The 15,098-nt window shown below is 17.9% G+C and overlaps 6 protein-coding genes across 8 annotated transcripts; 2 read left to right on the top strand and 4 right to left on the bottom strand.

Annotated features, from left to right (window-relative positions):
* Positions 1 to 88: 88 nt before the first annotated feature.
* On the top strand, positions 89 to 961 carry PGSY75_1404700 (hypothetical protein; the record flags this gene model as incomplete). The annotated part of the gene is made up of 1 exon (XM_018787753.1): positions 89 to 961. One exon carries the CDS (start codon positions 89 to 91, stop codon positions 959 to 961), a length of 873 nt encoding a protein of 290 aa, XP_018639125.1.
* Positions 962 to 1,845: 884 nt separating this feature from the next.
* PGSY75_1404600 (adenylyl cyclase alpha) lies at positions 1,846 to 7,130 on the top strand (the record flags this gene model as incomplete). Of its 3 annotated transcripts, XM_018787750.1 has the most annotated exons (22): positions 1,846 to 1,962; positions 2,246 to 2,305; positions 2,418 to 2,468; positions 2,600 to 2,799; positions 2,894 to 3,044; positions 3,170 to 3,208; positions 3,315 to 3,413; positions 3,554 to 3,612; positions 3,737 to 3,794; positions 3,898 to 4,038; positions 4,162 to 4,249; positions 4,327 to 4,451; positions 4,593 to 4,684; positions 4,781 to 4,867; positions 5,106 to 5,182; positions 5,318 to 5,469; positions 5,576 to 5,833; positions 5,978 to 6,232; positions 6,333 to 6,419; positions 6,509 to 6,574; positions 6,698 to 6,769; positions 6,867 to 7,130. In XM_018787750.1, the coding sequence occupies 22 exons, from the start codon at positions 1,846 to 1,848 to the stop codon at positions 7,128 to 7,130; spliced, it is 2,598 nt and encodes an 865-aa protein (XP_018639124.1). The 3 variants fall into 3 exon arrangements, with proteins under 3 accessions (XP_018639124.1, XP_018639123.1, XP_018639122.1); XM_018787752.1 differs by lacking the exons at positions 1,846 to 1,962; positions 2,246 to 2,305 and having other exon boundaries at positions 2,465 to 2,525; positions 2,619 to 2,799; XM_018787751.1 differs by lacking the exons at positions 1,846 to 1,962; positions 2,246 to 2,305; positions 2,418 to 2,468; positions 2,600 to 2,799; positions 2,894 to 3,044 and having other exon boundaries at positions 3,179 to 3,208.
* A 272-nt stretch (positions 7,131 to 7,402) lies between these two features.
* On the bottom strand, positions 7,403 to 8,740 carry PGSY75_1404500 (putative rRNA biogenesis protein RRP5; the record flags this gene model as incomplete). The annotated part of the gene is made up of 1 exon (XM_018787749.1): positions 7,403 to 8,740. The coding sequence occupies one exon, from the start codon at positions 8,738 to 8,740 to the stop codon at positions 7,403 to 7,405; it is 1,338 nt and encodes a 445-aa protein (XP_018639121.1).
* A 752-nt stretch (positions 8,741 to 9,492) lies between these two features.
* Positions 9,493 to 10,038, bottom strand: PGSY75_1404400 (putative mitochondrial ribosomal protein L16 precursor; the record flags this gene model as incomplete). The annotated part of the gene is made up of 1 exon (XM_018787748.1): positions 9,493 to 10,038. The coding sequence occupies one exon, from the start codon at positions 10,036 to 10,038 to the stop codon at positions 9,493 to 9,495; it is 546 nt and encodes a 181-aa protein (XP_018639120.1).
* Positions 10,039 to 11,138: 1,100 nt separating this feature from the next.
* PGSY75_1404300 (secreted ookinete adhesive protein) lies at positions 11,139 to 11,747 on the bottom strand (the record flags this gene model as incomplete). Its single annotated transcript, XM_018787747.1, has 1 exon — positions 11,139 to 11,747. One exon carries the CDS (start codon positions 11,745 to 11,747, stop codon positions 11,139 to 11,141), a length of 609 nt encoding a protein of 202 aa, XP_018639119.1.
* Positions 11,748 to 13,227: 1,480 nt separating this feature from the next.
* PGSY75_1404200 (hypothetical protein) lies at positions 13,228 to 13,661 on the bottom strand (the record flags this gene model as incomplete). Its single annotated transcript, XM_018787746.1, has 2 exons — positions 13,228 to 13,326; positions 13,425 to 13,661. The coding sequence occupies 2 exons, from the start codon at positions 13,659 to 13,661 to the stop codon at positions 13,228 to 13,230; spliced, it is 336 nt and encodes a 111-aa protein (XP_018639118.1).
* Between the last annotated feature and the right edge of the window lie 1,437 nt (positions 13,662 to 15,098).

The raw sequence follows: 15,098 nt of genomic DNA, 5'->3' as shown, positions 1-15,098 counted from the left end.
TTTTTTTTTTTTTTTTTTTTTTTTTAAAAAATTTTTTTTTTTTAATTTTTATAAAAAATTAAGATTAAAAAAAAAAAAAAAAAAAAAAATGATAAAAGTACTTGTTGCAGTGCTTTTTATATTGACTAAATTGGAAAATATTATAGGAGAGAATGAGAAGAGTGTAAAAAATATATGTGTATGTGATTTTACGGATAAATTAAATTTTTTACCTCTTGAGAAAACAAAAATTTTATGTGAATTAAAACCTAAACATGGTGAAGATATAAAAATAATAGCTAATAAAGAATATGAAATAAATTGTATGAATAATTCGAAAGTTTTCTGTCCATTAAAAGATAGTTTTATTAATAATACAAATATATCATTATATTCACCTAAATTAAATTATGAAATTAAAGATATAACACATAAGGGGAAAAGTGTATCAGTATATTATTTAAAAATTGATAAAGAAGCTTCAGATATATTTTTTTCATGTTCAATAAAACCAAAGCAAGTTTCTGGTTTATTAGAAGGAGAAGTACGTGTAAATTTAAAAAAACATATTAATGAAGAATATTCTATTTTTAATGAAGAAGATGATGTACATGTTTGTGACTTTTCAAGAGGTAATTTGGATATAACACCATCAGCTGGATTCTATCTAAAAAATTCAAAAAATGTAAGTTGTATTTATAGAGTTGTTCCAAATAAATTATTTTTAATCAAATTACCAAAACTTGATATAGTTACAGAAAAATTATTACCTAGTATTGTCAATTGTTTATCTGAATTTTCATTTATAAATTTTACTCTCAAACATGTTCAAGAAGGAGATACTTATATATCCTTTAATGTAATTTTTGGTGAATTTAAAAAACATTTCAATTTAACATGCTCCTTAGATTTATCAGATTTTAAACAGGAACCATGTAATGTCGGAAGGATAGCAAATATAACATTTATATTTACAAAATGAAGAAAAAAAACATATCTATTGTTAATAAAAATATAAATGTGTATGAAAAGTATATATATTTCTCTGATAATAAATAATATGATTTACAACAACTAATATGTTATATATATATATAAATATTATATATGTGTATGTGATAATTTTTATGAAAAATTTTTTAAAAGAGCATATATTTATGTACATATCCATTTTATTTAAAATAGATCGACGGTAATATATTTATATATGTTAATATACTTTTAGACAAAAAATAATAAATTAATAAAATTATCATATATATGGAAACATTATATATTCAACATAAACAAAATATATATAAATTATAAGTCAGGCGAATAATTTAAATAAATATATATATATATATATATATATATATGTATTATTATTTATTTATCTTATAATTACTACAATGTTTTAACATCAACTCTATTCATTGTTATTATTGATGCATTATTTTATTAAAATTATATATATTTTTATATACATATTTTATATATATATATATATATATTTTTTTTTTTTTTTTTTTTTTTTTTTTTTTTTTTTTTTTGGGAACTTTATTTTTCCATATTTTCCAACATAATTAAACTGCTATACTTAAGATGGAAAAAAAAAATTAAAAAATTATTATCTTTTGTCTTTTTAATTTAAAAAGTTTTTTTTTTTTTTTTTTTATATAATGTACAATTCGTTAATTATAAAAATGTTAAATTATATTGTAAAGGAGAATTTATTCCTTAAATATAATATATATATATATATAATAATGTTGTGTTTTATTTTAATTTTTTTCTGATATTATCCATTTGATTAAATATTCTATGAACACGTAAATGTCAAGAGATATAAAATAATTAAACTCTTTTATGTTTTCATAACACATAATGCCAGAACTAAAACAAATATATGCAAATGATATTTTCGATAATGAAAAGCTGAAAAGATTTTTCTTAAAATATAGATCAAAAGAAAAAGTATTATATTCCTTTACATCAGAAAATGTAAGTATTACATACTTAAAAATAAAATAATAATAAGATAAATAAAAAAATATTTAAAAATGTATAAATTAAATATGTTTGATATGTCTATAAATGTCTTATTTATTTTTTTTCGTTTTTTAACAAAAATAAAGTAATAAATATTTTTTAATATTATACTTTTATAAAATTTATGAATAATAAATATAAAATATATATATATATATATATATATATATCCTACATTTAATTTTTTTAAATAAATGTAAAACTCATAATATGAGAAATTCTTCTTATTCTGTAGGATATTATAATTGAAGAAAAGAGAAAAAGAAAAAATAACTTATACATGTTAAAATATAAAGTAAATAAGAAAAATTAAAATATCTACAAATAAATGTAAATATATATTATATATATATATATATATATATATATATTTTTTTTTTTTTTTTTTTTTCTTTTGAACAATATAGAATATATGTTTTAATATATATACAAGCAAATTTTTCGAATACTCCAAATGGGTATATTTATTTTTGATCATATTTTCAAAAGATTTTTTCTATCTTCTTTTAAACAAAGTTAAAGTGAAAAATATAAAATATACATATCAATATTTATATATATATATATATATATTTTTTTTTCTTATTAGAAATATGATTTTCTATCAGATATTTTTATTTCCCTTTTATTATTTGGATGTTTTATCGAAATAATTTTTAATTTTTTAATGGACACAACATATATCTTTTACTTTATGTTTTTTGATATTATATCATTCATATTGTTATTCTTTGATATCTTTCTTTTCGAAAAATATTTTTTTGACTTTTTTATTTACTTTACAAATGGGTAGTCTGAAATGAACAATTATATGATATATATATATATATGTATATATATATTTATGTGTATTTTTATGTGTATTTATATTTTTATCATTTAGATTATTTGCATGGAAAAAAATTGAAAAAGATTATGTAATATACCTAATACAGTTATTTAAATCCTTGCGAATTATTAAGATATATCGTTTAGTAATTAATTTTATAAAAAAGCACACCAAGGAAAAATACAAGCACAGAAATGAGTGGAATGTAACAAATAAATTAATATATACTTATGAGGATAGTATATATATATATATATATATATATATATTTATATTTATATTTATATTTATATTTATATTTATATTTATTTATTTATTTATTTATTACAGTTTGAAAAAATGGAAAGTATGAAGAATAGACCATTGAAGGTATAAATAAAAAACAAAAAATATACTTTTTAAAGAATATATGTAAATATGTTAATATATAGAAAGATTCATTCACATATAATTTATTTTATTTTATTTTTTTTAGGAAAGCTTAAAGTTTACAAATAAAATGCATTTAGCTCTTATCAAAAGATATTTCATGTCTTTAATTTTTATAATGTTATCTTATATAATGATAGAAATAGTAAGGAATTAAATAAAAAAAAAAAAAAAAAAAAAATCATACATTTTCATATATGCTCAACATAAGTTAATTTTATTTTATAATTTTTGAATATTCTTTTTTTTTTTTTTTTTTTTCCTTCTTTTTTGGTTTATGGATAGATATATATCTCCAAGGAAAGCAAAAAACCAATGAATTATTTCATCTATAATTTGGATCTGTTACAAAGAAAAAAAAAATAAATATATATACACACATATTTATTTATAACTTATCTTATATTTTTCTTTTATGACTTGATTATATTTTTTATTTATTTTTTTTTTTTTAAACCAATTTTGTAGTATAGTATTTGATGAATTTTATGAAAAGGAATTTTTAAAAGCTCTATACTTTTATAGTGTACATGAAAAAAACATATTAAATATTATACATATATATATCATATGACAAATATAAAAGTATATATAATAAATGTATTAATATATTAAACCTCATATTATAGACTATTCAGAAAAATAAAAGAGATGAGGAATATTTAATAAGTATTAAATCAAAAAGGAAATTGCAAAATTTTATTAACAGAAAAGAAATAGATATATCAGGAATTAATTACCTTCTTTGGGATTTTTCAAACTTATCACATGTAAAAAGAACAAAATATATAGAACAAAAAAAATAATGAAATATGGTCTATTTTAAATATATAAACAAAGTAAACATATGAATATGTTACATATATATATATATAATCTTTTTATGTACTTAGAATAATCTATTAAAATTTGTTAGTCCTTCAAGTGCTAGCCAAAATGTCGAAGAAGAAATTATTTTGGACCATACAATTAAGAACTTAAGTAAAGACTAAAAAATATAAATAAGGTATTTTAATATATATATGTAAGATATATAAAAATATATATATTTTTTATAGATGAATTGAGATACTTTGAAACAAAGATATATGAATCCAAAGATTTTATATTTTATATAAATATAAAGAGATATATAGAAAGAATTATTAAAAATATTATAATATTGAAAATATTTATTATAATAGTAAAGTTTGAAAGGAATTATACATAAATATATATATATATATATATATATATATATTTATATGTATATATGTGTAGTATTTATAATATATTATAAATTTATTATGATTTAATCATCTTTCATTTTTGTATTCCTTTATAGTTTTCTTTTATAATATTGTTCTATTTTACGTGCGAATTAAATGTCTTATTATTCCCTATAGAAAGCATATTGAAAAAATTAAAACTTATGAAGTACTTTATATAGAAAATTATGCATATTGTGTGTATAGAATATTATTATGTATACGGTAATATATATATATATATATATATATATATATTTTGTAGATCAAATCCGACCCTAGCTTTGGAGATGCAGGAAGAATTATTAAATCACGAGTTGAAAAATATACTAATAAACACAAAATTGAAGAGGTGAATTGTTATTCAATATATATTATAAGAAAAAAATGATAAAAAAAAAAAAGTGCCTTTCTTTGACTTTAAATAAAATAATTTTTAATGGTTGTGTAGTTGCAGTAGAAAATGTCTATTAGACAAAAATATAATAATATATAAGAAAAAATAAGACAATAAAGATATTTCATATATATTAGGCATATATATATATATATATATATATTTATTTATTTTATTTTATTTTTTCCTTTAGGAACAGCATTAAAGAAAATTATGAAATTTTAAAAATGGAAGAAAACTTAATGAAATTAGGAACATTAATGTTATTAGGTTATAAAATGGGGAAATATATATATATATATATATATATGTATGTATTTTTATATATATCTTATTTATCATATATTATAATGTTTTATCTTTTCTTTCTTTTTTTTATTTATTATTTTTTTTATGATTTTGTAGGTTTTGGTGAAGCAGGAGCGAAAATTATTTCAAAAAATATTAACGAACAAGAAAGAGTAAATTTATTGATCAATGGTGAAATTGTTTATTCTGTTTTTTCATTTTGCGACATACGGAATTTTACAGAAATAACAGAAGTTTTAAAAGAAAAGGTAAAAGGATATAACATATTTTTTGTTATACTACTTGAAGGGAATAAATACACGCACACACACATACATACATACATACATATATATATATATATATTTTTAATAGATTATGATTTTCATAAATTTGATTGCTGAAATAATACACGAGTGTTGTGATTTTTATGGTGGAACAATAAACAAAAATATTGGTGATGCATTTTTATTAGTTTGGAAATATCAAAAAAAAGAATTTTCGAATAAAAAAATGAATATTTTTAAGTCTCCAAATAATAATTATGATGAATATTCAGAAAAAGAAAATATAAACAGGATATGCGATTTGGCATTTCTATCAACAGTGCAAACGTTAATTAAACTTAGAAAGGTATAAAGAAAATGAAGAAGAAAATATATATAAGAAGGATCAAAATAATATCTATTTTGTATATTAAATTAAATATTACTATATGATAATAATTATTATTATTTTTTTTGTCACATATATATATACATATATTACATTTTGAAGTCGGAAAAAATACATATATTTCTAAATAGTGAAAATATGGATGAGTTAATTAAAAATAATATTTTGGAGTTAAGTTTTGGACTTCATTTTGGATGGGCTATAGAAGGGGCAATAGGAAGTAGTTACAAAATTGATTTATCATATTTATCAGAAAATGTAAATATAGCTAGTCGATTACAAGAGATTTCTAAAATATATAAAAACAATATTGTTATATCAGGAGATTTTTACGATAATATGTCAGAAAAATTTAAAGTAATATATTATGTCACAAAAACATATATATATATATATATATATATATATATATGTATGTATGTATGTGTGTGTTTATATATATATATATATATTTAAGAATTCTCTTAGGAAAATCGATAGGGTTACTCTTAAAGGATGTAGGAACCCATTAAGTTTATATACATTTGATATATGTCTTAATAAGGTTAATTTTTTTGGAGGGAAGATTATATAAATATGCATATATACACATATATATACATATATATGAAATATAATATTTATATATATTAGATTACGAAGAAAGTTAATATGGAAAATTTTGACGCCAATCCCCATTTTGACATAAAACTGTTAAAGGTTATTATGATATTATAAAATTGTCTTTTTTTTGTCATTTTAAATAAATAAATAAATATATATATATATATATATATGTATTGACACAAATATAACATATAAATGCATTAAAAATAATTGCAGGTTTTTGATGATATAAAAAAGAAAGCCGAACGAAAAAAAAGAAAAAAAGAAGTTCTTAATCTTTCATATAATGTAAGGCTACACATATATTTAGAAAATAACACATATAAATAAATAGATTAATATATATATATATTATTTATCAACTCTTTAACTTTTATATTTTTAGCTTTATGAAGAATATGCAAGAAATGACGACATAAAATTCATAAAGATACAGTATCCTAAAGATTATTTGGAGCAATTCAAAATTGCCCTTGAGTCATATTTAATAGGGAAATGGAATGTATCAAAAAATATACTAGAGTATTTAAAAAAAAATAATATTTTTGAAGATCAAATTGTTAATCAGCTGTGGAGCTTTTTGAGTATGAACAACTTTCTTGCACCCAGTGATTGGTGTGGATATAGAAAATTTTTACAAAAGTCATAAAAATTATTTTATATATATATATAAAATATTGATACCAATAAAAGTATTGAGTTAATTATTTTTTTTTGAAAGACAAAAAAATTGAAAAAAAAAATAAAAATATATATATATATATATATTTAATGTTGTATGTAAAAAATATATAAATAAATACAATTGTTAGTTTTATATAACAAATGAATTATATGACAACTAAAATGTATATATATATATATATATTTTTTTTTATTACACATTGATAACAATTTTATTGATTAAATTTTTGATATTACTCATACAAGTGCGTTTAAACTCTCAACATAATTATAGGCCTTCTCCTGAACAGTTTTTTGACTGTGCATATTTCCTTGACTTTTTTCGAATAGGAGCCATTTTGTAAAAATAATTTTCATAACTCTTGGTTTAAATTTATATGACAAAAACCTTTCAAATATATTTCTAATAAATTGTATTTCTTTTAAATTTAATTTGATTTTTTCTTTATTTTCATTTTTTGTTAATGAATTGATATGTATATCTAGATAAGTAAACCAAAGATCTGACCTTTTAGGATATTCTTGAATTAATTTTTCGAAATATGTTTTTCCTCTTTCTTTATTTGAATATTTATATTCAAAACGTGCAGCATTAATTATCATATTTAGATGTTTTTTTTTAGGTAAGGAATGTAAAGATTTTAATAAAATATTATGTGCATATTCTTCATCTTTAAATGTATTATGTAATATTTGTAAATAACATGACCATATTTTTTTAGAATATTTAAATTTTTTAATTGCTTCTTCACATAATTCTTTTAATTGTATTAATTTTTTATTTTTTTTTAATATATTAATTGTATGTAAATAAATTGATTTTTCATTATTACATAATAATGCTCTTTTAAAAATATCATCTAATTTATCACCATATAAACATTCCATATTTATATAACATAAATATATATTTAGCTTTTCATCAATTTCATGAATATCAATAGTTTTTAATGCTCTTTCTGCAACTTTTCTAGCTTCTTCTAAATTATTTTGTTCTAAATAAAAAGCGATATAACTGATCCAAATAGCGCTCTTATTTTTTTCCGAGGCTATTAGTCTTTCATAATCGAATGGTGTTACTTTATTATTATTATTATTAATAATAATACTATCATTATTTTTTAATTGTGTATTATTATTATCATCTATAATGTGGTCATCATGATCACTTATAATATCATCATGGTCATATACAATATCATCGTCATGATCACTTATAATATCGTCATCATTCATTTCATCATTATTTGTTAATTTTTTATCCTTCTTTTTTTTATTCTTTTTTTTGGACCTCTCCTTAATATTATCCAATTTGTCATTTTCCTTTTCCTTTATATTTTTATTTTTTTTGTGTTTGTTCTCTTCATATATATTTGAATATAAACTTAAATTGCTCGTTTCATTTATTTCTTTAGTTACAGATTTCCCCTCCGTTTTTTTCTTTTCTTTCTTTTTTTTCTTTTTTTTCTCTTTTTTATTTATTTGTTCATCTTTAATATGGATGATTTTTTTGTTGGTTTTATTTTCTTCTTCCTTCTTATTTGTTATATAATTATCTTCTTTTTGTTCAATCATTCTGTATAGTTTGTATATCAACAACAATATATATATATATATATATATATATTTATATTTATTTATATTAATAAAAAATATATTTTATTTATTAATTTAATACATGTTGATTTTATTTTTTATCTTCTGTAAAAATAGAAAAAAAATAAAAAATTACTTTTTTTTGGAAATGTTTATTTATTCAAATAAAAGGAACATCTTTAAATATATTTATATTTTTTTCTATATTCTTTTATTTTTTTTTATTTCTTAATGTAATAAATAAATTATGTATATAATAATAATATAAAATAACTGTTTTTTTTCTTTTTTTTTTTTTTTATTAATTAAAAGGGTGTTGTAAATAAATAAATTAATATACATATTATAAAAATATATAATTGTATATACAATTTTAATACGCAAAATATTAATATATATATTATATATATATATATATATATATATATATATATATATTTTATTCACGTATGTAATGTAAATATCTTCTTTTTTGTTATTGTTATAGAATTTATATATAAAAATATGAAACAAAAAAATAGGTTTTGATTATTTCTTCATTTTATAATAACTTTATAAAAATGAAATATTTTAATTTAGGTAATTATTTTTATATTATTCAAATATATGATATTTTAAATATACCATATATATTTTTTTTCTAAGAATAAAATATAATGTTATGAATAAAATGAATAAATATATATATATATATATATATTTAATTTGAAAAACTTTTGTGGATAACCCTTTTAAACTTCATCTTTTTTTTGAAACAATTTTGATTTAAATTGATTAAAATGTTTGAGTTGGTCATTTTTTACTTTTTGTTGTGATATATATTTAATATTATGAACTCTGAATAAATTATTTTGTGTTCTAAATACACAAGGTATACCTACTTTTGCTGCTGCTTTTTTTAATACTCTATATACAGGATCATCAAACCCTAATGTATTGAATGGACTTATGGTAGGTATAGAAAAAATAGTTTTTCCTGATGGTACTCTAGCAACAAAATGATCAATAATTCCTTTACCTTGTCCCATTTTTGTTCCATCAGGTTTTTTTGTTACACTATAAGTTGCATGAACATCAATAAAATATTCTTTTTTCTTTCCTAAATATTTTCTTATTGTTTGTTTCATTTCAGCTAATTTTTCTCCTCTTATTCTTTTTGGACAAGCAGCTATTAATGATTTCCCAATTTTTATATCTGGTCCATTCAAAGGTGTTATTCTACCTTTGGGTGCTTTTAATCGAACAGGTAGAGGACTTTTATAAATTATCGGAGGCATCTTAATTTATTTGCTTTTTTAAACATACACATATTAAATATATATTATACTTATCATATATATATATATATGTTAGTTTTATTATAATGAATTATTTTAATAAAATAAAAAATACATATACACAATAAAATATATATATATATATATATGAAAATTATTATATGTATTATTCATATATATGTATTGATAAAAAATTTAATTTCTTTTTTTTTTTTTTTTTTTTTTTTTTTATGCGCACTATAAGATAATAAGATAAAATTTAATATATACGTTATAGTGTAATATATATGAATCTTATTAATAATTATGTAATTATATAAATAATTATATTTTATAAATTTCCATTTTAATTATTTTTTATTTTTCAAAAATATATAATAAATATTATTAATAATCTTCCTATGGTTTCTCCTGCTTTGTAAATCTTTTCATGTTTTAAAATTAAACTTTATAGTACTAAATATATATATATATATATATATTATTTTAAATACTACACACATATAATATATTCTAACATTTATTCATATATATATTAAAATATATATATATATTTTTTTTTTGGTTGCTATATCTTTTATGTGTATGTCATGATTGTTAAAATATTCAACAATTAACTTAAAATGTTTTTCATGTTATGTGTTATTTATGAACATTCGTGGTGTTAGTACATTGGTAAATATTGTATATATATAAAAATAAAAATTATGTAACAAAAAAAAAAGTATACATACATACATATATATATATATATATATAGTGTAAACACAAAGAATGAAAACAAAATATTAGAATATGTTTAAATTTGTTTATTTGTGATAAGAAGTACATATTTGACGGGATAACATATTTAATATATATATATATATGTGTATATATAAACAGAATAAATGAATTATTTCTTTTTTCTTAAAAATAAACAAGCAAGATATAATATGTATGAACTATTAATTATTAAAAAAATGATATTTACTATATTCATCCAAATAAAAATATTTATATATCAATTATTCTTTTGTACAAATTAAAAATTCTGATTAGATTCATTTATTTATATTAACCATTTTCTTGCTTTCTTTTTTTTTATTATATATTATAACTTAACATGAGCAAGAACAACTACATTCTTCTGTTTGGACTCCTGTAACACTTTTGCAGGAGGAATAGCATTCAGTTATTTTATTTTCTGATCCTGTTCCTTCGTCGGTTTCTGGATCAACTTCGGGGTCAACCTCTGGTTCTACTTCGGGCTCGACTTCAGGTTCGACTTCTGGTTCTACTTCTGGTTCAACTTCTGGTTCTACTTCTGGTTCTACTTCAGGTTCGACTTCAGGTTCCAATTCCGGTTCAGTTCCTTGTTCTGATTTTTCAAGTGGCAAGTCATTACATTGTCTGGAACGTGAAGATGTCTTTGTCATTTTTTTACGATATCTCTTAGATCCCTTACTTGCATGTCTATATTTCATTGAAAAACCTGTTTTATTTTTACAACTACATTCGCATTCACAAAAATTATCTGGGAGACATTTAATGCATTCCTTTCCAGTTTTTTTAGGTGAGAATATATCTACAGCTGAATAGTTCCTTATATTACTATTATTGTGGTAATGAACATATGAAGTCCTATTTTCGGATTTGTTTCTTACCCCTTTACCGTATGCTAACGTAAGAAGGAGTGTTAAAAGAAAGAAACATGTATATTTTTTCATCTTTATATATAAGTAAATTTGTTATAGTAAAAATTAATATAGGAAAAAACAAAAAAAAAAAAAAAAGATGAAATTAAAGAAAGGAAAAGAAAATATTCAAAAATATATTTATGTAATTGTTCACTTTTATAAAAAAAATAAAAAATAAAGAAAAGGGGAAAAATGAATATTTCTCAATAAGTAGAATTGATGTTATATTATTTATGAATATTAAAAAATAAAATAAAAATATAAACTTATTAAAATAAAAATTAAAGTATATTAATAATTATAAAAATATATAATATTTGTCAAATAATCTATTAATAATTAAGAAAATTAAAAAAAGACAATTTTTTTTAAAAAATTTTTTTGGTTGTTACTTTTATATAAATAGCTATATATAATCTTTTTTTTTTTTTTTAAATAGCCATATGTATTTTTTTTTTTTTTTTTTTAAATAGCCATATGTATTTTTTTTTTTTTTTTTAATCCTTTTTGTTTTTTTTTTTTTTTTTTTTTTTTTTTTTTTTTTTTTTTTTTTTTTTTTTTTTTTTTTTTTGGGTATCGAAATATATGCTATGGATTAATCCTATGATCTATTCATTTTTGATGCATATATCATGTAGACGTTTATTAATTCATAATAGTATACAATATAATGAGGAATATAACATAAAAATGAATCAAATTTATTTTATTTTATTTTAATTTAATATAATTTAATTTTTTTTTTTTAATAATGGAAAAGAGAATATATTTTGAGAATAATATGATTTTTATTTATGTACAACCATTTCAAATACGTATGTGCTAGCCAAAAAAAAAAAAAAAAAAAAAAATATATATATATATATATAAATAATGGGCAGTATTTTTATTGTTTCATTCAATAAATATATTTATACTATATATAAATATATAGCTAATATTCTTATAATTATTTTATATGTTATTTTACAAAAACAGTACTTTGAATATTTTAATTAAAATAGAACATAAATATTTTCTTTGATAATATAGAAATTGGAAAACATCACAATTTATAATTATGTAAATATATAAATATAAACATATATATATATATAATAAACATTAAATATAATAATAACTAATATATTTAAAAAAGAAAAAGACATATATTAAAAAATATACTTATGTATATATAATATACGTCCTAAGTATTGTTTTGATCATAAATCAATCTACATATATTATTGTACATGGTTAAAAACTTATTTTTTTAAAAAATACATATATATATAATACTATATTTATAATTTTGTTTTATATATATTTATTTATAAATTAATGATACATAAGAAAAATGAACCATATTTTACAATGTTTTATTTTTTATACTTCACAAAAAAAAAATTTATATAATAATACAAATATATAATGTATAAGTTATTATTCCAAGATAAATAGTTTTATATAATGTAATTTTTTTCTCTCATTTTTATTTTTACAATATATTTTGTAATATGTACACATCCTCCTAATTACAACAACATGTGTACTTTTTAGCTTTTGCCTTTTTAATTATAGGGTCCATATAATGAACCGTATAATTTTTCATCATGAAATATGGATGAAACTAAAAAAAAAAAAAAAAAAAAAAAAGTAAAATAAATAAAATAAATAAATATATATATGTACTATATAATATTATATTATATTGTATTATTTGTTTACCTTTGGTGCTGCAAATAAGCTTTTGTCAAATGTAAAACTGTAAGATTCTTGTACGTATTTTTTTTCATATTCACTTGATAAATGATTTACGTTAGTATTAACAGTATGAGTTTTATTTTTTTCATTTAGATCTGTTGTTTTATTTTCATTTTTATCATTTTCCTTGTCATTTTTGGTTGCACCGTTTTCATGCATCGTTTCAGTTGCTTCAGGTTTATTGTCTGAACTATTCGCCATTTTAATAGTCCTATATATATAATTATATATATATATTTATATATTATTTTTATTTAATTATATTTTTTAAAAGTTATTCATTTTATTAATTTTTATATTTCCATCTAACTTTTTTTCCCTAGGTACAATTAAATAAAAGTATATATTTAAATTTAAATGAGAAATAAATAATTTTTTATAGTATTAATTTCATATTCTTTTAAAAATTTATTTCGTTTTACTTTTTCGGTGTTATTTATGTTATTTTTTTAATTAGTAGGAATTTATAAGACGGTAAAGATATATATGTATATAATATATATATGTATGCACTTTTTATATTTATATATATATTTATAATAAAAAAATACAAGTAAAACATTTATTTATATATATAATATTTATATATTCCTTTTTTTCCTTTTGATGTTATTTTTGTAAAAATAATTTTTATTTATATTCATTATTATTAAAATATTTGTGTGCGAGAAAAAAAATTATCAAAAGACATAAATATATATATATATATAATAATTCCAGTATGTCCTATTTGAGATCATTGATTTATAAAAATAAACATAAAAAAAGAGATATATATATGTTTTCTTTATATATTTTTTAATGTTATATTTATATTTTTTTTTTTTTTTTTTAATTATATTAAGACATAAAGTGAAAATACAAAAAAAAAAAAAAAAAAAAAAAAAAAAAAAAAAAAAAAAAAAAAAAAAAAAAAAAAAAAAAAAAGCGAAAGAGCAAATCGGAAAATAGGAAATATAATTGTTTCTTTTCTTTTTAAAAGACGATCGTATAATCGAAAATATATGTGCTTGAATATACCACCTTGAATTATTGAAAAAATAATAATGTCTTAGAGGAAAATATATATATAAATAAATATATATATATATATATATATATATTATACAAAAAAATAAGTATATAAATATTTTTTTTGATATATTAATACTCAATAAATGACATAGGGAAAAAGATCAAACCTTGAAATGTTGTGTAATAAAATCATTCCGTTAATTATTATTCTTATTTATTTGAGATTTAAAATTGAAGATATTACTTATATTTAAAAGAAATATTTTATTATGTTTTTTATACTCTCATTTTTAAATACATATATAGACATTATAATATATATATATATATTTTTTTTTTTTAAAGGGGCTCCATTTTAAAATTTTTAATTTTCTTATGTACAAAATATGAATAAGCTTTTCTTATGTAACGTCATAAAAAGTGTGAGGTTATAGAAACCATGAAACGAAATAAATTTAAAGCGGATTAATTTTTACGACATAAAATGGCACACGTATAAAAATATATTTATTATATTATATATATATATATATATATATATATATATATATATATGTATGTATATATAATAAAAATGATAATGAATCTAAAGATATTATAAAACATATTTCAAATAAAATTGTA

Source organism: Plasmodium gaboni, chromosome 14, assembly GCF_001602025.1.
Source record: "Plasmodium gaboni strain SY75 chromosome 14, whole genome shotgun sequence".
NCBI classification, from domain to species: domain Eukaryota; phylum Apicomplexa; class Aconoidasida; order Haemosporida; family Plasmodiidae; genus Plasmodium; species Plasmodium gaboni.
Note: the sequence above shows the minus strand (reverse complement) of the source record. Positions and strands in the feature narration are given on the sequence as shown.